The 21,650-nt window shown below is 36.5% G+C and overlaps 1 protein-coding gene across 7 annotated transcripts in view; it reads left to right on the forward strand.

The window, feature by feature from the left end:
* ERBIN (erbb2 interacting protein) overlaps positions 1-21,650 on the forward strand; it is a 145,618-nt gene that overhangs the window by 100,464 nt on the left and 23,504 nt on the right. For 6 of the 7 annotated variants that reach the window (XM_033179723.1, XM_033179721.1, XM_033179725.1 and 3 more), the window contains 5 exons: positions 9,764-9,863; positions 14,577-14,698; positions 15,643-15,816; positions 17,786-17,971; positions 20,395-20,509. In XM_033179723.1, the coding sequence (XP_033035614.1) occupies positions 9,764-9,863; positions 14,577-14,698; positions 15,643-15,816; positions 17,786-17,971; positions 20,395-20,509 (697 nt within the window). The remainder of the gene's footprint in view (positions 1-9,763; positions 9,864-14,576; positions 14,699-15,642; positions 15,817-17,785; positions 17,972-20,394; positions 20,510-21,650) is intronic. The other variant, XM_033179722.1, reaches the window with a different exon arrangement.

A 21,650-nucleotide genomic window follows, 5' to 3' on the forward strand; every position in this document is an offset into this window, starting at 1 on the left:
GGGCACTTAGGCTGATTTGCTATTGTGAATTCTGCTGCAGTGAACATGGGAGTGCAGACATCTCTTCAACGTACTGATTTTATTTCTTTTGAATATATATCCAGTAGTGAGATTGCTGGATTATATGATAGTTTCATTTTTAATATTTTGAGGAACCTCCATAATATATTCCCACCAACAATGTGTAAGGATTCCTTGTAAGTTGTTATAACAAAATAGAATACACAATTTACTGATCTTCTTAATTAAAAAATTAATGCTTGTTATTTGATGTTGAGCAATACTTTATAATAATTTATTTAAAGCTTTATTTTCCCAGTGTTGGATACACTGGTCTCATATGATACTTATGAACTCCACAGCCAAATTTTCCTGAGAAACTATATTGTATTCTAATTCTGGATTATATTAACAGCCTTGAGGTGTTAATACAGTAAAGAAACCTACAAGGATTCTTCATACTTTTTAACTGGGTATCCTTCTCTGTTCTGTTCTGTCTTGTTCTGTGCTGTACTTCTCTTTTTTTTTTTTTGAGACAGAGTCTCTCTCTGCTGCCAGGCTGGAGTGCAGTGGCGTGATCTCAGCTCACTGCACCCTTCACCTCCCAGGTTCAAGCAATTCTCCTGCCTCGGCCTCCTGAGTAGCTGGGACTACAGGCATGTGCCACCACTCCCAGCTAATTTTTGTATATTTAGTAGAGACAGGGTTTCACCATGTTGGCCAGGATGATCTCGATCTCTTGACCTCATGATCCGCCTGCCTCGGCCTCCCAAAAGTGCTGGGATTACAGGCTTGAGCCACCATACCCTGCCTTGGGGACCCGTTTCTTACCTAGCCCTTACTATTATGCCAAAAGCCTTAAATTTTTGTTAATCCATGGTTATGAATAAGACTGTATTATTTACCTGCTTTGCAAATTTAGAGAGAATATTAAAATGATGATACATTGCTTTTATTAGAGGTTTTTGTTTGTTTTTGTTTTTTGACAGTCTTGCTCTGTCACTCAGGCTGGAGTGCAGTGGCATGATGTTGGCTCACTGCAACCTCTGTCCCCCGGGCTCAAGCAGTTCTCCTGCCTCAGCCTCCAGAGTAGCTGGGATTACAGGCCTGTGCCACCATGCCTGGCTAATTTTTGTGTTTTTTTAGTAGAGATGGGGTTTCCCCATGTTGGCCAGGCTGGTCTCAAACTCCTGACCTCAGGTAATCCACCTGCCTTGGCCTCCCAAAGTGCTGGGATTACAGGTGTGAGCCACCATGCCTGGCCTTATTGGAGCTTTTTAACACAAGCAATTACTGTATCTATTATATGTGGAACTGATTTCTCTTAATTGAATAGTATATGTTTAAATTTGATTTGAAATTTTGCGACTAGATTCAGAAAACATTTGCTAGACCCCATCTTATGCCATTTACTAACTTCACAATGAATGAGATGTACCTCCTGATCTTGAGGAACTCTTAGACTAATTCTATTAGTAGAGTAGCACTTTTTTTTTTTTTTTTTTGAGGCGAGGTCTTGCTCTGTCATCTAGGCTGGAGTACACTGGTATAATTAAGATTCAGTGGAATCTTCAACTCCTGGGGTCAAGCAGTCCTCCCGCCTCAGCATCCCAAGTAGCTGGGACCACAGGTGCATATCACCACGCCCAGCTAAATTTTTTTTTTTTTAAACGTTTTTAGTAGTGACAAGAAATCATGATATTGCCCAGACTGGTCTCAAACTCCTGGACTCAAGCCATCCCCCTGCCTCAGCCTCCCACAGTGCTGGGACTACAGGTGTTAACCACCATGCCTGGCCTGCAGTAGAACTTTTGTGGATAAATTAATGCCAGCAAATTATACCAGATGATTCATTTTAATGAAATTAACAAAGTATCTGCTACAGTTTCTTCATATTTACAGTGTTCTTTCATTCTATTTACACTTCTCCAATTGATTTAAAACAAAAATTATATGTAGGAGTCTTTGTTCTTCAAAATTTGACAGAATATTGAGTAAAACAAATCAGGTATGGCTAGAAAATTTCCCTTACCCTTACCATATGAAGCAATAATTTTGCTGTGAAAGAATGACATGTAGAGGAGAAGGTATACAGAGGTTTGCTTGTGAATTATAAAAATAAACTGTTCTACTATTTTATGGTTATGAAAATAAATTGCTCTGGTATGTAGAACAGTACATGCAGTAATATAATTTTCATGAGTTGCTGAAGGCATGAGCAGAACAATTATTTATTAATTCCTTCATTTTGTGATTCTCAAGAACCATTTATTGAACAACTGCTTTGTGCCAGGCAGTTTAAGGTGGGAAGAAGAATATTTAGAAAGTTACTTTAATACAATGTGGTTAAGAGACTTAATAGGACTAAGCTTTAGGATCAAAGATGGGGAAGATAACCGAGGGATGTAAAGGCAGATTTCTGAAGAGGAGGAAATGCCTGCAATGCCTGAATTATCTCTCAAAAGAGGAATGGGGCTGGGTATGGTGATTCACACCTCTAATCCCAGAGCTTTGGGAGGCTGAGGTGGGAGAATCTTTTGAAGCCAGGAGTTTGAGACCAACCTGGGCAACATAGCAACATCTCATCTCTGCAAAAAAATTAAAACATTAGCCAGGTGAGGTAGCACATGCCTGTACAAGTCCAAGCTACTCAGGAGGCTGAGGCTGGAGGATCCTTTGAGCCCAGGAGTTCAAGGTTACAGTGAGCTGTGAGCCTGCCACTGTACTCCAGCATGGGCAACAGAGCAAGATTCTATCTGTAAGATAAAGTTTTTTTAAATAAAAAAGAGGAATAGGATTTTGTGTCTATTTTTTCCTCCCTTAAGATTGGGTTTTCACGTGTTGCCAAGTCTGATCTCAAACTTTCAGGCTCAAGTGATCTTCCCACCCCAGCCTTCTGAGTATCTGGGATTATAGACCTGCACCACCATGACCAACTAGGTGTAGGATTTAAAGAAAAAAAAGAGAACAGTGTTCTGGTTTGGAAGAATATCATGAGCATAAGCATTTAGGTGCAAAGCAGCGTAGTATATTCCATAACTCTACAAGCAGGTCATTGTGACAAGAGTGTAACAGTGAGAAGGAACAGGTAGAAAACGAGGCTACAAAGGCAGATAGAGATCAGTTGGTGGAGGATTTTTTTTTTTTTTTTTTTTTTTTGAGATGGAGTCTGGCTCTGTCGCCCAGGCTGGAGTACAGTGGCCGTATCTCAGCTGACTGCAAGCTCCGCCTTCCGGGTTTATGCCGTTCTCCTGCCTCAGCCTCCCGAGTAGCTGGGACTACAGGCGCCCGCCACCTCGCCCGGCTAGTTTTTTGTATTTCTTAGTAGAGACGGGGTTTCACCGTGTTAGCCAGGATGGTCTCGATCTCTTGACCTCGTGATCCGCCCGTCTCGGCCTCCCAAAGTGCTGGGATTACAGGCTTAAGCCACCGCGCCCGGCTGGTGGAGGATCTTCTATACCATGCAGAGAAACTTGTATTATATCTCAAGGATGGCAGATTGGATTTTTTAAAATCTTGTGCTCTTATCAATTATGAGTGGCTTCCTAAAAATTGTGTTGCAGATTTTGACTTAAATTCAAGCTAGTAGAAAATTGCTGTGATTTGGGTGGCTATGTAATTTATTGTCCCTAATAGGATACTTTTGGGGGAGTGAAAGGGCCTCCATCGATAATTACATGAGAACAGCATGTGTAAATTGTGTCTGTCTCCGGCAAAATGGACATTCGATCATTCTAGTCATGATCAATTATTCATATCTGCCATCAGTATAAAAGGAAGAAGTGATTTTTATGATACATATAGGGTAATACGGGAACCAGTGTAATGTTGAACAGGCAAATAGTCTGATCTCATTGATATTTTAGAAAGGCCTTTTTGGCTGCATGGTGGAAGATGGATTCATCAGGGGTTAGTGCCAAGCATGAAGGCAGGGGAGACTGAGTTGGAGGACATTGTCATACTCTAGGCAACAGAATATGTTGCCTTGAACTAAAGTAATGAAACAGAGCTGAGGGAAGAGCAGGTATTTTTGAGGAATAATTTAAAAGGTTGCATCAATAGAGCATGAAGAATGCATGTATGTGAAAAGAGAGTAAAAGCAAAGATGAGGGTCAGAGATTTGGCTTCAGTGACTAGGTGGATAATGCTGCCACAACCGGGAAAACTAACCACAAATGAAGAAATATGTTTATGGGAAGGTGTTAAGTTCTAGTTAAACATGTTGACTTAGAAGTACCTTTGGTATATCCAAGTAGCTATGTATAGAACACGCTGGTGACCATGAACTTCCTGACTTCATTTTCTTCTGTATGGTTTCTGTGCTCTTGGTTTCTCTATTTAAAAATTTCTCACCTTCAGAAATTTCTCAAAATTGCTCCTGAAGTCTTCATCTTCTTTTTTCAGTACTATTATAGGTTTATTCTTTGTGCTTATTTGTAAAAATGTATTCACTTTATTTAAAAAGATTTGTGGCACAAGAAGAAATACACATTGGTGTTCAGCCTATACTCTTAATTAACTTTTTCTAGGGAATGGTTTCATAGTTTTTGTTGTTTCTCAAAAGGAATTATATAAAATTATATAAAAAAAACTTTTAAAATGTTAGTGATGGATGAATCCTGAGGAACACCAGCACTTGAATGGCAGTAGACTAAGAGGCTTAAAGAGAGTAGCCATAGAAGTAGAAGGAGAACTGAATGATGATGGTCTCAATTAAGAGTGAAGAAACTGGCCTGAAGAAAGAAGTTGTTAATAAGATAAATGCTGTTAAGAAGTCAGTTTAGATTAAATCTGAAAAATATCCATTATATGTGGCAACTAGCTAAAGTAATTATAGAGGTATATGTCAAAACCCAGATTGAAGGAGTTTAAGGAATAAATAGATGATGAAATGGAATCACATAATGTTGATTACTCTTTAAGAAGGTTGGATGAGAAGAAAATGGAATGGAACGTAAAGAAATTGATAGCTAGCAGCAGGAAAAGTGCAGGGATCCTTTAATATTGGAGAGCATGTTTACAGGTTGTTGGAAAGAAGCTGTGTAATGAGTAAGATTAAGAATATGAGGGCCAAGTGCGGTGGCTCGTGCCTGTAATTCCAATACTTTGGGAGGCCGAGGCGGGTGGATCATCTCAGGTGGATCACCTGAGATCAGGAGTTCAAGACCAGCCTGACCAATACGGTGAAACCCCGTCTCTACTAAAAATACAAAAATTAGCTGGACGTGGTGGCATGCGCCTGTAGTCTCAGCTACTGAGGAGGCTGAGACAGGAGAATTGATTGAACCCGGGAGGTGGATGTTGCAGTGAGCCGAGATCACTCCACTGTACTCCACACTCCAGGCTGGGTGACAGAGCAAGACTCTGTCTTAAAAAAAAAAAAGAGAGAAGCAGTTGGATAATGGGTAGAAAATGATAGAAAAGCTATGACAGGAATTCTGAACCTGTTGGAGGGAGTTGGTTATGACGTTTGTGAAAGGGAGGACGGGAAACAGTGTACGTTATAATACTCTTAGAATGTAGCATTTTCCATACTCATAGCTGTCCTTTTTTTTTTTTTTTTGAGACAGTGTCTCACTCTGTCTCCCAGGCTGGGGTGCAGTGGCTCCATCTTGGCTCACTGCAACTTCCTCCTCCCAGGTCCAGGCAATTCTCCTGCCTCAGCCTCTTGAGTAGTTGGGACTACAGGCCTGCCACCACACCTAGCTTTTTGTATTTTCAGTAGAGACGAGGTTTCACCGTGTTGGCCAGGCTGTTCTCGAACTCCTGATTTCACGTGATCCATCCACCTCGGCCTCCCAAAGTGCTGAGATTACAGGCGTGAGCCACCCCGCACAACCTCGTAGCTGTTCTTGAATCCTTGTTTTTTTTTTTTTTTTTATGGAAGATATTTTCAGAGTACAATTTAGGAAACATAGAAGGATTTTCAGGTAGCATGTAGAGCCTGGTTGAAGTGTTATTCGTATCAGTACACAAATATGAGTACAAATTAATAATCACTCCACAAGTTTGTGGTGATACTAATTTGCTCAGCAATGTAATACAGAGAAAGCATACAACTGGAAGGATTTTGGGCTGTAGTTTTGCCAAGACAGGTGCAAGAAAAGAATAATGCAGCGAGGAGGTCTTGGTTTGTGGCAAGAAAGTGGTTTAAGATATAGTGTGGTACAAAAGGGGAGTCAAAGACGAAGTAAATCGTGGGAAGCATGTTAAAAGGTCAGGGTATTAGTAGTCTTGCTGAGGGTGATCAAGTACTGTGAGAGCAGTGAAGTGGGAGGGCTGCATGTTGTCTGTGTTACCATACTCTGCTGGTTGTCCTTTTGCCTGACTGCTCCTCAGTCTCCTTTTCAGATATATTTGTTCTGCCTGTGCCTTACATGTTTGTGCTCCTCATGGTTACCCTAGGCTCTGCTTTAATTTCTCCATACTTTCTCTTGAAATTGCTATCTGTATCCTCATTATTCCTAACAATATCTTCAGCCCAGTTCTTGTGCCAGAGCTTCACATTCATATAGCTCAATTCCTGCTTAACATTGCCACCTAAATGTCTCAAATTCAACAAGCCCAAAATTGAGAATACCATCTTCTGCCCCAAATATATTTCCCACACCCCCCAGCTTCTTTAGCTTGGTAAATAATACTTGATGGAGGCAGAGGCCTGGAAATACAACCCTTAACTACTGTTTTTCCCTGTACTTCAGTCCAGTTCATAGACAAGCCCTATTGAATCTTAAACATCTTCAAGTGTTTGAGTATTTTGCTTTATCCCTACTGCCACTCCCTTAAATACTGTTCACCGTCATCTTTCACTTAAGACTTGCACTGTCCAGTACCATAGCCACTAGTGTCAGGGGACTGGTCCAAATTGAGATTTGGTGTGAGTGTAAGATACACACCGGTGTCTGTAGCCTTAGTATGAACAGAGAATATATATCGTCACGTTCATAATTTTTTTGATTATATGTTAAAATGATATTTTGAATATGTAAAGTTAAATGCATTATCAAAATTTCATCTTTTTTTGCCATTTTAAAATATGTGGCTACTAAAGGATTCTAAAGTGATCAGACTGGGCGTGGTGGCTCACACCTGTAATCCTAGCACTTTGAGAAGTCAAGGCAGGAGGCTTACTTGAGGCCAGGAGTTTGAGACCTGCCTGGGTGACATAACAAGACCCCATCTCTTAAAAGATATATATATATATATATATATATATATAGCAAGTCATGGTGGCACGTACCTGTAGTACCAGCTGCTTGGAAGGCTGAGGCAGGAAGATTGCTTGAGCCCAGAAGTTCTAGGTTACAATGAGCTATGATCATGCCACTGCACTCCAGCCTGGGTGACAGAGCAAGATTCTCTTTAAAAAAAAAAAAAGGAAAAGAAAAAGAAAATTATAAATAATCTGTGGTTCTCATTTTTGTCTTATCTTACAGTTCTTTCGAATAGTACTGACAGTTTTGAGCTAACTTCCTAATAGATCTCTGCCTCCAGTGTTGCTCCCAGTTCCAATCCCTTATTACCCATTCTGAACCACATTGTAATTTGAGTGATTCTTTAATCTGATCCCAGCACTAACATACTTAAAAACCTTTTCATTGTTTCTTTTTTCTTAATATCATATGCCTCAAGAGCCTGCTCGTCTTGTGGATTTGTCTCTATCCCATACACATTCATTCTCATTTCTCCAAATCAGTTCTGCTTTCTTGGAACATTCTTCCTTCTCTTTCTTACCTGGCTTCTTACCGTCTTATCCTCACCTTAGACTTTCTTTCAGGAATGCTTTGCTAATCATTCAAGATAATGGGAAGTGAATTTCTCCTATATGTTCTCCCTGCATACTGTACGCTGTCTACCCTGTAATTACACTTGAAATTACAATTGCAGTTGCCTATTTTGTTACCTGTATTCTTCCTCTCAGAAACTCTACAAAGTCAGTAAAGACAACATGCTTTGCTCACCACTCTGTACACAGGGCCTGTCATAGTGCTTTGCAATATAAAAGGCTCTTAGTAAATATTCATTGAATGAGTCATTTTTATATTTCAGAGAAGAATATTTACAGGTGATATTTTAGGAATTGTGGCATAAGAATAGAATATCTGAAATGAAATCAGATTAAAGATCTCTGAAGTTGGGTGTTCAGGGAACTGAGAGGCCAGATACACTGTTCTCAGTTCCTTTTTCTGTCTCTGTGCCTCATAAATAACAGGTGACTAGTTTTCTTATTACATCTTTGTTGACATGTAATTCATGTACCATACAATGAACCCCTTTTAAAGGATACAATTCAGTGATTTTTAGTATAGTCACAGAGTTACGCAACAATTAAAACAGTTTTAAAAGATTTTCAGGGCAATGAGTTTTTAAAAGCCTTCCAGATAATTTTTACATGCTCATCTAAGGGGACTTATTTTTTTCTTCTCACACATTGTTCATCTGCTGAGAAGCCAAAAGTATGGAAATGTCATCTGTGTTTTGTATATGTTGAATTACCCATGACTTTGGAAAAGTTTGGTGTAAAAGAGCCAAGAATAGATGAGTACCATCAAGAGACCAGTAGATAATAGGACAGGAGATTGACTATGGAAGGTACGGGTTATATGCCTCAAAGCAACAGGAATTTAAATCTGAGGATAGGGGAGGAATGATGTCACAGCATTGTAAGTGCTACCCTCACCTCCTGACTTGGGGTGGATGAGGTAGGAGAGAATAAATTACCACATATATTTGAGGCCTGAGGGAAGCACTGTCTTTGGGAAGGGAGTAGAGCTACCATTTCCATTATCTGAGGGTCAAGGAAATTGTTCAGGAATTTGAAATGTAGGGCAGTTTTTGTTTGCTGAGGAACAGAGGGGAATGTTTGAATGGGAGTAAGATTACAGGATGGAATTAACTAGCTGGAACTAGCTGGAAGGTTTTCACAGGAGTAGGTGCAAATAATTAAGTAATAGAGTGGCATGTGAGGGGAGAATTGCATAGTTATCTGTCCATCTGGAGCCAGCCAAGGCTTTTATTGGTAGGATTTTAGGTGAATAGCAAAAAGAACTAATTATATTAAAAAATAGATGGATAACATTTGTTAACTAGTTAGGGAAAAAATCATAAGAAAAAAGAAGGTCCAAATTTCCTGGGGGGCTCCACCACTGAGTGACTTACTGGTGTCATTACTGTAGATGGGATACACAAGTACACAAGAGGAAGAAAGAGAAGCTTTTTTTCATCATTGTCTTTTCATCATTGTTTTCATGATGAAAACAATGATTTTCATGAAGAGAATCATCATTCTTTTTTCATCAATGATGAATTGTTTTCATCATTCTCTTTTCAGCTGCTAACTAGAATAAACATTTAGATAACCAGACTAACCCTTCCAAGTAATTTTTTCCAAAAGCATCTTAGTGAAGGGGAATACTAGAGAGGGCAAAATAATACACAATGGAAAGGCTTATTTTATAACTTTATTAAATATATCACTGTGTTAATAAGTAACGAACTATGGGTAAACTTAGTGTATGAAATCTTTTAAAACTTGATATTTCAGTAACTTGATTTACTTTATACTAAAAACTAAATTTTATTTGTTGGATTTTAATATGGTTTCAAATCAATGCCTAAAGTATTATTGTATATAGTTAGATTTGTTTGTAACCTACACATTGATATTTTATAGAAAAAGTGGTGTGTACTTATGCAGAGGAATTGCTAAATATGTATTTGCTTTAGGGTTATTGAAAATTAAGCATTTATTTTCCTTCTCTAGTCCAAACCCCTGATACCTCTTCAAAAAGAAACTGATTCAGAGACCCAGAAAATGGTGCTTACCAACTACATGTTCCCTCAACAGCCAAGGACTGAGGATGGTAGGAATTTCATAATCTGTTTTCTTGTTAAAAACACATAGTAATTTAAAAGGTATGAAGTGAACTTTAAGTCTCAAAGACTTTTACTAGTTTGATGGGACTTTAGAGAATTGACCAAAAAAGTTCATTTGAAAATAATGGAAAAATAGGGCACGATTTCAGGAGTTGAATTTAGAGGTATAAGTGTAGCATATGCTTCCTTAAATGATTCCTTTAAATTAAACCACAGTGTTAAAATTGGTAACTTAAAAACATTTAGCTGTATGCTAGGAATAAATGTTAAGTGTTATGTGATAAGAATTATTAAACCAGGAAATATTTTCTTCACTTGTGAACTTAATATTACACTTGGATCTACACACTGGATCAGCATAATCTGTTGAACTCTGACTATAAATGCTACTCTTAAATTCTTTTATTTTGCCCGACAAAGGGGAATATACCTTTTACTACTGGGCACAGATGTTTTTTATATTTTATGGTGTGACAACCTTTTAGACTAATGAGCAAATTGTTTCTAGTATATGTTGTACTCTCTGCGTGTGTGTGTGTGTGTGTGTGTGTGTGTGTGTGTATTATATTACACTTAAAGTAACTGTAATTTTTATGTATCTTCTTTCTGACCCCAGTGAAAATACCTGTCGTTTGAAATTATTTATAAGTTAATTCTTAATACATAGAAACACTGAAGAAAAAATGTAAATCAGTCATGTCAATCATCAGTCTTAATTTATGAACTATACCACAGGCAAGTTAAATAGGTTATTGAACTTCAGTTTCCTTATCTTGAAATGATGATAATAGTTCTTTTGGGGCACAGCCACATTCGTTCACTATAAAACACTCTGTAACCAAGCATTTCAGATAAGGGATACTTATGCTAATATTCTGTCCTCTCATGTAAAATAACAATTATCTAGTATATTGCATAGCTGATTATAACATTATTTAGAGGATGCTTACCCTTACTTCCTATTTTCCAGAAATCATCTTCAGAGACAAAGAAAAGTAGGAAATTGAGATATAAGTTTTAGTGAATACGACAAAAAAACTTAGCTATTGATGCATTCGAGTATTTGTTGTAATTCCCCACATGGCACTGCTTACAGCATAAGCAGAGTTTGCATTTCTATTTTTAACTTAATTTCTAATTCATAAAATTATTGTTCACATAAAACAGTAATCACTATTGACAGCTTAATATTAAGTATACTATATTTTGTTATGGAAACATACTTCCATGTTTTATTGTATTGCTAAATTTGGAGATTATGGGTGAATTTAAATACATGGAAGAGAGGTTGTTTGTTAACCTATTCTCAAAGCTTTAACTATAGAACCTCCAGTGAATGAAGCTCTTTATGTTAGTTATCTCACAAATCTTCTAATTGGATTAGAAAGCTGAACAGGTTGTGCTACATATAAATACAAGTCATCAGATTATACCCATGAAATAATAACAACTTATCAAAGCAAGTCTTTTATTGCTTCTGGCAGAGAGCAAGAAATAGTTATCCTATAGAAGGTAAAGAGTTTTCTATTAGTTTAGCACTAGTTCTGGAATACAAGTTAAATAAGTTTTTATTCCATTTCAGTAATTCAAAGCTAAACCTGCTATAGCAATGTAAAAATAATAGGCAATTTGAGTCAGACACGATGCTAAGCACTTTATATATCCATAACTTCTCATCTTTACAATCTTCCAAAATAGATGCTGTTATCATTAGTTGCCTCTCCCAAAGCTTAAAATATTTATCTGACCCTTTATAGAAAAAGTTTACTCATTCTGCCTCTAAACTGTCAGAATCATAGGTATATTCATGCCTTGATTTCTTCTCATACTGGTTTCTACTTTAATGATTCAAATCTACCTTGCCTTCTTTTACTATTCTATCATTGTAATTTATTCCCTTCCTGTTTAATTTGAAAAGAGATCACAATTCAGGTAAAACATTTATTTCTGATAGGAAGAATAGAAGCAGCAAAATCTTGCCACTACTAATTTTTGATTTTGAGATTTGTTTGAAGAGTTTCTAATAGAAAAGTTTGAAATACAGTATCAATTATGATATTCTGGGTCCTCTTAGAGTTCGTTTGTCACCTAAAGTGTCTCATGGATATTATACACAGAGTACTAAACAAGGTGAATGAATTTCCTTTCAACTATAAGAAAGGCTTTTGTCTTTATCCTAGTGCCTCCAAGAAATAGATGAGTCAAAAAATATTACGTATTTGGGTTTGGGTTTTATACCAATTTGAGAGAAGTAGACACTGTTTGCAATTAATTCTGTTTTTCATCCCACCTTTGTGACAGGTATTGTGCTAGAGCTAAGTAAAGGCAAAAATTCTTGCCTTCAAGATTCTGAAGGTGGGAAAATTTAAAAAAAGAAGAAGGAAAAAAGAAAGATTCTAAAGGTAGATAGTGATGAATAAATGTGCAAGAGTAGGGGTGAGATCTTGGGCCTAGGTAGAGGAATCAGTCTTAATCAGAGAGAAAGGGAAGTATGCCTTCCTATAACAATACATTTGTAGCTAAGAAAGCAGGATATTAGTGGAAACACGAGTCTGAGGGTTTTTATTGCTTTTCTTTTTACAATGAAGTGGAAGTTGCCTCTGGAAGTTGGGGTAAGGGCATTTCAGGGAAGTCGTAGTGATTAATGTATAATAAAATCCAAGCTTAATAGAGAAGGAAGTAAAACCTAGAGTGATTTTACAAGGAGCAAAAGAAAGGTAGTTAAGGAACTGAAAGTTTACCAGCGGTAATAAGGAATTGAGTGATTTGGAAGAACAGGCGTCGTGGTCAAAGAGGTGGAAAAGTCCTGAGTATGACTGTGGTTGTGAATCATTTAGCTTATATGCATAGGGACATTGGGATTGAGGACATCAAGGAATTATAAAGTTGTAGTGTTGAGGTGTTGGGCTCATCATCCCACATTGACATCATTCAGGATATTAGCAGGTCTTAGGTGGAGAGAAAAATCTGTAGCCAAAATACTAGAGTCCTCAGTAAGTCTATACCTGGGTGATCAGTTTGAGTAGCCTCTAGAATGGATAGAAAATGATATTATCTGATGTCCTGAATCTTCAAAGATGTGAGATTTATACAAAAGAGTAGAAAGTGTGAGTGAAAGTAGCCTCTAGAATGGATAGAAAATGATATTATCTGATGTCCTGAATCTTCGAAGATGTGAGATTTATACAAAAGAGTAGAAAGTGTGAGTGACTAGAATTTGACAAAAATGAGAAGCATGGTAAAAGTTAGCTTACCTTGGGCTTCTGAATAAGTTCTGGTGTAAAATTGCTTTAGACATAATCTAACACTAATTGGAATCTCTGGGCCAAGCTGGTGATTGAAATTACAAGGGAGAGGGAATTATATGAGTTAAAAAATAGACTTTGTTGGAAACTGCTGGGCTGTCTTTGCCTTTCCAATGATACCACAAAAGTATGTCAATAGGAATTTGAATCACATTCCACATTTGTTTTGAACAAAAACAAATACATTACTTCATTGAGTATGTGTTAAGCAATTAAAAAAAGCAATTACAAGGAAAAAAAAATCTTGAATGGAGTAATGAAAACAAAGAAAAGGCTAAATTAAAGAATTTCATTCCCATTGATAAGAGTTGATTTCATGACATCCTTAGTTTGGATATGAGATTTTAAAAGGTTAAGCAAGCCCCAAATAAAGGCTTAATAAAAATGATAATTAGAAGTTTTTGTATTATGTTATTTTTGTGGAAATGTTCTAATTGACCATATTTGGGTATTCCAGGAGTTTCTGGGGTTCTTTAAAGCTCATTTTGGGTACTGGTAATCTCTGTTTTGAGTAGGGGATGGTCATTTTATTTTAATGGGCAAAAAAATTGTGATTTTATTTTGTATTGCACAACTTCTATGGAATGATATATAATAGCTGGATGAATTATTTTTTAAGCCTTATGTATTTTTTAGATGCCTAATAATAACAAAAAACTGAGAGTTGTTAAATCTTTGCTTTTGATGTTACAGGTTGAGTATCTCTTTTCCAAAATGCCTGAGACCAGAAGTGTTTCAGGTTTTGATTTTTTTTTTGACTTTGGAATCTTTGCAGAATTCATATCAGTTGAACCTCCCTAACCCAAAATTCAAACTGTGCCAAAATCCAAACCTTTTGGAGTGCTGACACAATGCTCAAAGGAAATACTCATTAGACTTTTTTGCATTTTGGATTTTTTGGATTAGGGATGTTCACCCTATATACCTGATAGAATATATAAGTGTTGGGTTTACCTTAAAATTTCCATTTTTTTACATTTTGATATAGAAAATATATTGTAAGAACTTTACTTAGTATATAATCCATGTTATGTATAATGTTTAATACAGTGTTGAAATTGCATTTCTACCATAGCACCTTTTGGAGCACTGCCCAAAACCATGTATCTGTGGTGTTTTCATTGGTAGATTCTCTTCAGGAACCCTTCTGGTAAAAAAACAAGATGAATCAGCTTCAGGGAAGAAAGGATATGTGATTGACATTGTAAAGAAATCTTACATTGACATTAACAAGAATCAGCCTATGCATTAGGATTTCTAATTTCTTGCATTGACTATTCTTAACTATTTTAGACTTATTGTAATGAACATAACTCATACAGAAATTAGGAGCAAGTGATAGTTTTCCATAATTACATAAAATATAGTAGGTTTTTGTTTTTTACTTTTCTCTAGTTATGTTTATATCAGATAATGAAAGTTTTAACCCTTCATTGTGGGAGGAACAGAGGAAACAGCGGGCTCAAGTTGCATTTGAATGTGATGAAGACAAAGATGAAAGGGAGGCACCTCCCAGGGTGAGTCTGTTCTTTATTCTTTAAAATTTGAAACACGTCTGCTGATATTTAAGTTGGTACTATATATACTCTGATGTTTGGGGATATGAAAAAGTATTGGATTTATTCCTTGTCCTCAAGGCACTTGAAGTGTTACTGATTCCAAATATTTCAGACATGAAAGAATTTGGGAACAATATAAAACTATGTGATTTAAAACTAAATTTCATAGTATATATAACTATAAGAGGAAAACGTTATTATAGGCTAGAGAAATGAACTAACACTTTATTTCAAATTAGTGCCCTTTATGTTTAACTTTAGTTTAGCTGACTTCCCCCCCACCATATTTGTAATGATGATTTTCTCTCCTTTCCCTTTCTTTAATGATTTATTTTTATACATCTTAGAGATAAAGAACTCTTTGTTATGAACATTTTGTTTCTTTATGGAATTGAAAACATATCACAGTGATAGGAGTAGTAAATACATATTTTTGAGTTACTTATGAATGTAATTATTTGCCCCTTATACAAACTTAGCTGAATCTTAGAAAATGATAGGCTGACCTTGGAAAAATATGGCTCTTGGTATGTGAGACACAAATATACGAATATCTGAATTTTATATATACGTAGATGAATATCTAGCCGAAAAATGTGTATCTGTTTCAAAGCTAAGTGGCACAATTTTTGGCAATATTCATACTGTATATCCCTAAATGGAAATATTTGAGTCTGATATAACTTTTAAAACATTGAAATTTACTGTGAAGTCTTACTCTTTTGTTATAAAACCATATTTTTATTAAGCCTAAAATGCCTTCAGAGTCTATCATCTGTCTTCATAGTTATCCCTATGAGCTTGATATCTAATGTAATTCAGATGGATTATAGGTTAAATTTTGTTTGAGATTGACATTAGAAATATTTGTACTTCATATTTCACTTATTTTATTTCTCTAGGAGGGAAATTTAAAAAGATATCCAACACCATATCCAGATGAGCTTAAGAATATGGTCAAAACGGTTCAAACCATTGTACACAGATTAAAAGATGAAGAGACCAGTGAAGACTCTGGAAGAGATTTGAAACCACATGAAGACCAACAAGATACAAATAAAGATGTGGGTGTGAAGGTTAGAAAATTCAAAAGGATTAACCAAAGCCTATTTCAAGTTCTTATTTTTAAATGGCAGTTGATATAGTGACCCTTTTCACGTACTCTAAATGTTCAGTTATGTACCACAGAGTGATATTTCGGTCAACATGCTCACATACATACGATGGTGTTCCTATAAGAGTATAGGGGGCCGGACGCAGTGGCTTACGCCTGTAATCCCAGCACTTTGGGATGCCAAGGCAGGCAGATCACTTGAGGTCAGGAGTTTGAGACCAGCCTGGCCAACATGGTGAAACCCCATCTCAACTAAAAGTACAAAAATTAGCTGGGCGTGGTGGTGGGCACCTGTAATCCCAGCTACTTGGGAGGCTGAGGCAGGAGAATTGCTTGAACCCAGGAGGCAGGGGTTGCAGTGAGCTGAGATTGCACCACTGTGCTCCAGCCTGGGTGACAGAGCGACACTCTGTCTCAAAAACAAAAAATAAGAATATAAGGGAGATGGCTGGCCATGGTGGCTCACCCCTGTAATCCCAGCATGTTGGGAGACTTGAGGTGGGATGGTCGCATACACCCAGGAGTTTGAGACCAGCCTGATGAACATGGTGAGACTGTTTCTACAGAAAGTTAAAAAAAAAAAAATTAGCTGTGCTTGGTGATGTATGCCTGTTGTCCTAGCTATTTGAGAGGCTTAGGCAGGAGGATCACTGGAGGCCAGGAGTTCAAGACCAGCGTGGACAACATAGCAAGACAACCTGTCTCTACAAAAAATTTAAAAATTAACTGGGTATGGTGGCATGTTCCTTAGTCCTAGCTACTTGGGAGACTTGAGGTGAGAGGATCCTTTGAGCCTAGGAATTCAAGGCTGCAGTGAGCTATGATCATGCCACAGCACTCCAGCATGGGTGACAGAGCGAGACACTGTCTCAAAAAAAGAAAAAACGTATAATGGAGCTGAAACACTCCTATTGCCTAATGACATCATAACACAACTTTTCTATATTCAGATATGTTTGCATACACACATACTTTCTGTTGTGTGTTAGAATTGCCTGTAGTGTTCAGTACAGTAACATGTTATACAGGTTTGTAGCCTCGGGGCCATAGGCTATATAACGTATAACCTATTTGTGTAGTAAGCTATACCATCTAGGTTTGTGTAAGTACACTCTGTGATGTTCACAGAGTAAAAAAATCACCTAACAAATTTCTCCAACATATCACTGTTGTAAAGTGCCATATGACTGCACTTGCCAGTTTAAGGTTTTGTTCTCAGCTACCTGAACTAGGAAACTGTAATAATCAGTGAAGTCCATAATTACTATCATTACCACTCTCTGGCTATAGAATGTCCAATTGGCAGTGTAGCGTCAGCGTAACCTTTAAAAAAATAATTGTCTGAACAAAGAACATAATGAATGCCAGAAAAATTATTATTATGGAAATTTTTTCCCCAGTAATATTGATCCATTTTACCCCATTCTCATTTTAAATGTAATTGCAATGACAGACAGTTGGCATTCATTTCCTTGGGATGTTTCAGAAACTTTCACAAATCCCTAAATGGTATATTCCTTTAGGACTTTGCCACACACACATTATTGTATCACAGAAACAAAAGTTATACATGTCATTAGAGTTACTATTCAGTTCACAAAGAGCAGAAAACAATTTTAACCATCCGGAGTTGAGTATGCTGAGCTAAGTGACTCAGTTGTCCACACTTAAAAGCCTTGCAGTTTCTAAGAGGAAAGTAACCTTGGCTCACTTTTAAATTTTAATGTGGCTCATGGATCTTTGGGGGCCATGTGATCCTAAAATGAGCATTTTATCTGTGAGTGTCACAGGTTTCTATGTTTAAAGTTTTCGTGTTTGAGATTAGTCCCAGAATTGGAAGTTGGCAAATTGCTTACAAATTTTTATCTGAACTTTTAAAATACATATAAAACTTAAAAGAATATGAGCTCTTTATATTTTCTTTTACTTAGACCTCAGAAAGTACTACTACAGTAAAAAGCAAAGTCGATGAAAGAGAAAAATATATGATAGGAAACTCTATACAGAAGATCAATGAACCTGAAGCTGAGATTAGTCCTGGGAGTTTACCAGTGACTGCAAATATGAAAGCCTCTGAGAACTTGAAGCATATTGTTAACCATGATGATGTTTTTGAGGTATGATTTTATGATTATTCTGGAGCAATCAGAAGAACTTTCAATTTAATATTTTATTATTGCTAAAGACCTGATATTAATTGTAGAAAATGTTAATGCATTCATCATTGAGAAATTTCATATCTGCAAAAATATCACTCATTTGTCACTTTAAACTTACAAATTATTATGCCCTTTGTATTCAGATGTTTATGCGAATTAGATTATAGGTAGTCTAGGCTACTGTAAAATACATAATTGCTTTTATTTCTGTAGCTTAAAAATGAAAAGACTACTATAAGCATACCCAGTTATGTAACTTATTTATGCATTTATCCTTGAATGTGAAAGGTTTTTTAGTTGAATGTCTGAGACAGTTTTAGATGTGGAGTTTCTTCTAGTGGATCAATAAAAGCTGGAACTTTGTTTTTTTTTTTTTATTTATTTTATTTATTTATTTATTTATTTTTTTTTTTGAGACGGAGTCTCGCTCTGTTGCCTGGGCTGGAGTGCTGTGGCCGGATCTCAGCTCACTGCAAGCTCCGCCTCCCGGGTTTAGGCCATTCTCCTGCCTCAGCCTCCCGAGTAGCTGGGACTACAGGCGCCTGCCACCTCGCCCGGCTAATTTTTTGTATTTTTAGTAGAGACGGGGTTTCACCGTGTTAGACAGGATGGTCTCGATCTCCTGACCTCGTGATCCGCCCGTCTCGGCCTCCCAAAGTGCTGGGATTACAGGCTTGAGCCACCGCGCCCGGCCGGAACTTTGTTTTTTTAAACAGCTTTATGTAAGATACAACTCACATACCATACAAATCACTCATTTAAAGTATTCAATTCAGTGGCTTTTAGTATATTTACCAAATTGTGCAGCCATTACTACAATCACTTTTAGAACATGTTTCTCACCCCAGAAAGAAATCCCCTACTCCTTACCTGTTACTCCTCACTCTTTATCCCCTTCAGCGCTAGGCAACCAAAAATCTACTTTATATGCCACTATAAATTTGCCTATTCTTGACATTTCATTTAAGTGGAATCACACAATATGTGGTCTTTTGTGCCTGGTTTGTTTCACTCAGCATAATGTGTTTGTTTATCTATGTTATAGCATATATCAACACAGCATCCATTTTTATGACTGAATAATATTACATTGTGTATATCCACCCTTTGTTTATCCATTCTTCAATTAATGGACGTTTGAATTATTTCCACTTCTTGGCTGTAATGAGTAAGTCTGCAGTGAATTTTTGTGTACAGGTTTTTGTGTGGATATATATTTTCATGAATAAAAAATGATTGCACCATTTTATATTCCCTTCATACGCTGCTAATGGTAATGTAAAATGGTGAAGCTGTAACTTTTTAATATGAATATCTGAAGTGTTTCTGATTTATAGCTGCATTGTTCACTGCAGTGTATACTAGCTACAAGTGGCTATTTAAGTTAATACATCTTCATCCCTAAAATTTCAAAGTGCATTCAAGCACACCATCTCTTTCCTGGTTATCCGTGAGCTGTCATTTACAACAGGAATAATTTTTTTTTTTTAAAGGATGGTTAATATCATTCAATACACTATGGTATGTACTGAAGCTAATGTAACATAGGCTGTGAAAAAATTATTAGGTTTGTTACAGTGAACTTATGACTCATTTAGTGTAATTTTTATGTGTAAGGCACTGTGTTTGGAGGTAAGGTGGCAGAATGGATAAGTGGATATAGGGATTTAAATGAATGCAAACACATATAATTAAGGATACACTGTGCTAAGTGTGTTAAAAAAGTACTAAGTGTTACAAAAATTTAGAAGGAAGATTTATGGCTGCCTTAAGGAGAAGGGGGCATTTCACCTGCGTTTTGGAAGATTTTAATTCACAGATACAGGAGAACGGAATGAAAGGGGAAGGAATTATGAGAGCAAAAGAATGGCATTTGGAACATATGGAAAATAACATTTTATGTTACTGAATGAGTCAGAGGCAATATTATGAAATAAGATCGGTAGAGTAGATAGGGCCCTGATTACAGGGCTTTGAAAAGCCAAGCTAAGAAGTCTGGACTTAATGTTCTGTTGTCTTGAGGAGCCACTAAAGGTTTTTAATAGAGTCTTAACTCTAATTCATAGAGCTATATTTGGTTGAAAGTTATTATAGTTGTGAGAATATTATAGGAGATGCAGCACGTGAATATCTCAGTATAAAAAAGGGAATAGAGGGAGCAGTATCCTAATGTTTGATTAGGATAATGATGCCATGAAAAGGGTAGAGGTGCAAATTGTACAAACAGGCTTGGAAGGACTGGTTGTGTTTTATTGCAATATCTTGAAAAGGTTTAGTATGTGTTTATAATATTTGTTTTCCCTTTAAAGTCTTATGACTTAATATTTATTTATTTGAAGAAACAAAAATTTATTTTTTTCCCCTTCCCCGCTTTTTACTAGGAATCTGAAGAACTTTCTTCTGATGAAGAGATGAAAATGGCGGAGATGCGACCACCATTAATTGAAACCTCTATTAACCAGCCAAAAGTTGTAGCACTTAGTAATAACAAAAAAGGTTAGATGTTGAAGGAAAGTACTAAGAGTAGAAATTGCCTCAATAAATTTATAAATTTTTTTGGAATAAATTTCATTCAATATTACGTTATTTGAAACATTTTAGAAACAAATTTTTAGGCATGGCTTTCTGAAAGGTTCTCTTTCCTTCTCTCTCGTTTTTAGCGAAAGGCCTTGATAGTCTTTTCTTTCTCATGCAAATTTACTTACAAAGGATGAACTTTACCGACACATAAACCTGGATTGTAATTTCATATCTGCCACTTATCTGCTGTGTGATCCTTGAGTTAATTTTATCCATGTGTACATATCTGATTTGACATACAATGAGGCTAATGAACAATTTTGCATCAAATAGGCTAGATAATTTATCTTTCAGCACAGTACCTTATTTTTATTCATTCTATCACAAAACATTTTTTACACGCTGTCCAACCTCTGCCAGCCATTCTTTCATATAAGGCAATCTTAGACTCTTAGAGATCTTGAAGGGTATCTGTCCCTTCCCTCACCCCTCCCCTCTAGCACCTGAGTATCTTTACATCATCATCCTCAAATGTTTAGCCATTTGTCTTTATGGCATCAATGATACTTATTATCAAGGTGGCCCTTGGATAGCTTGGGTTCATAATACTTGTAGTAGTGATACCTAGAATTTGTTGAGCACTAATTGCTTAGGTACTATGCTAAATATTTTATGTGTTATTATCTAATTGTCACAATAGCCCCCATGATGAGGAGGAAGTGGAGTGTATCTAAGAGAGAACCTAACAACCATCTATTTTAATGGTTAAGAGCTCAAAACCTAAATACACTGAGATCAAACTTAGAGTCCCACTTGCTACTGTTAACTGTGAATACAATCCGGACTACTTGAGCTGTGCTCCTAAGATCTCAGAACATCAAAGATATCCTTAATTCATATAATCTTCTATGGATATGTCTTTATACACTATTTCCATGATTTGGCTAGAATCGAGTTAGTTAAAAAAAACAACCTTTTTAGCACTACTTTGAAAAAATACTACTTTTTATACTACCCATTATGGAATATGAACACTTGTCTGTTTCTGTTCATATAATTGCTACACACACAACCACCTCACATATTGAGAGTTTACCATTCATAAACAAGTCTATGA

This window comes from Trachypithecus francoisi, unplaced genomic scaffold (assembly GCF_009764315.1).
Source record: "Trachypithecus francoisi isolate TF-2019V2 unplaced genomic scaffold, Tfra_2.0 Lachesis_group2, whole genome shotgun sequence".
Classification (NCBI taxonomy): Eukaryota; Metazoa; Chordata; class Mammalia; order Primates; family Cercopithecidae; genus Trachypithecus; species Trachypithecus francoisi.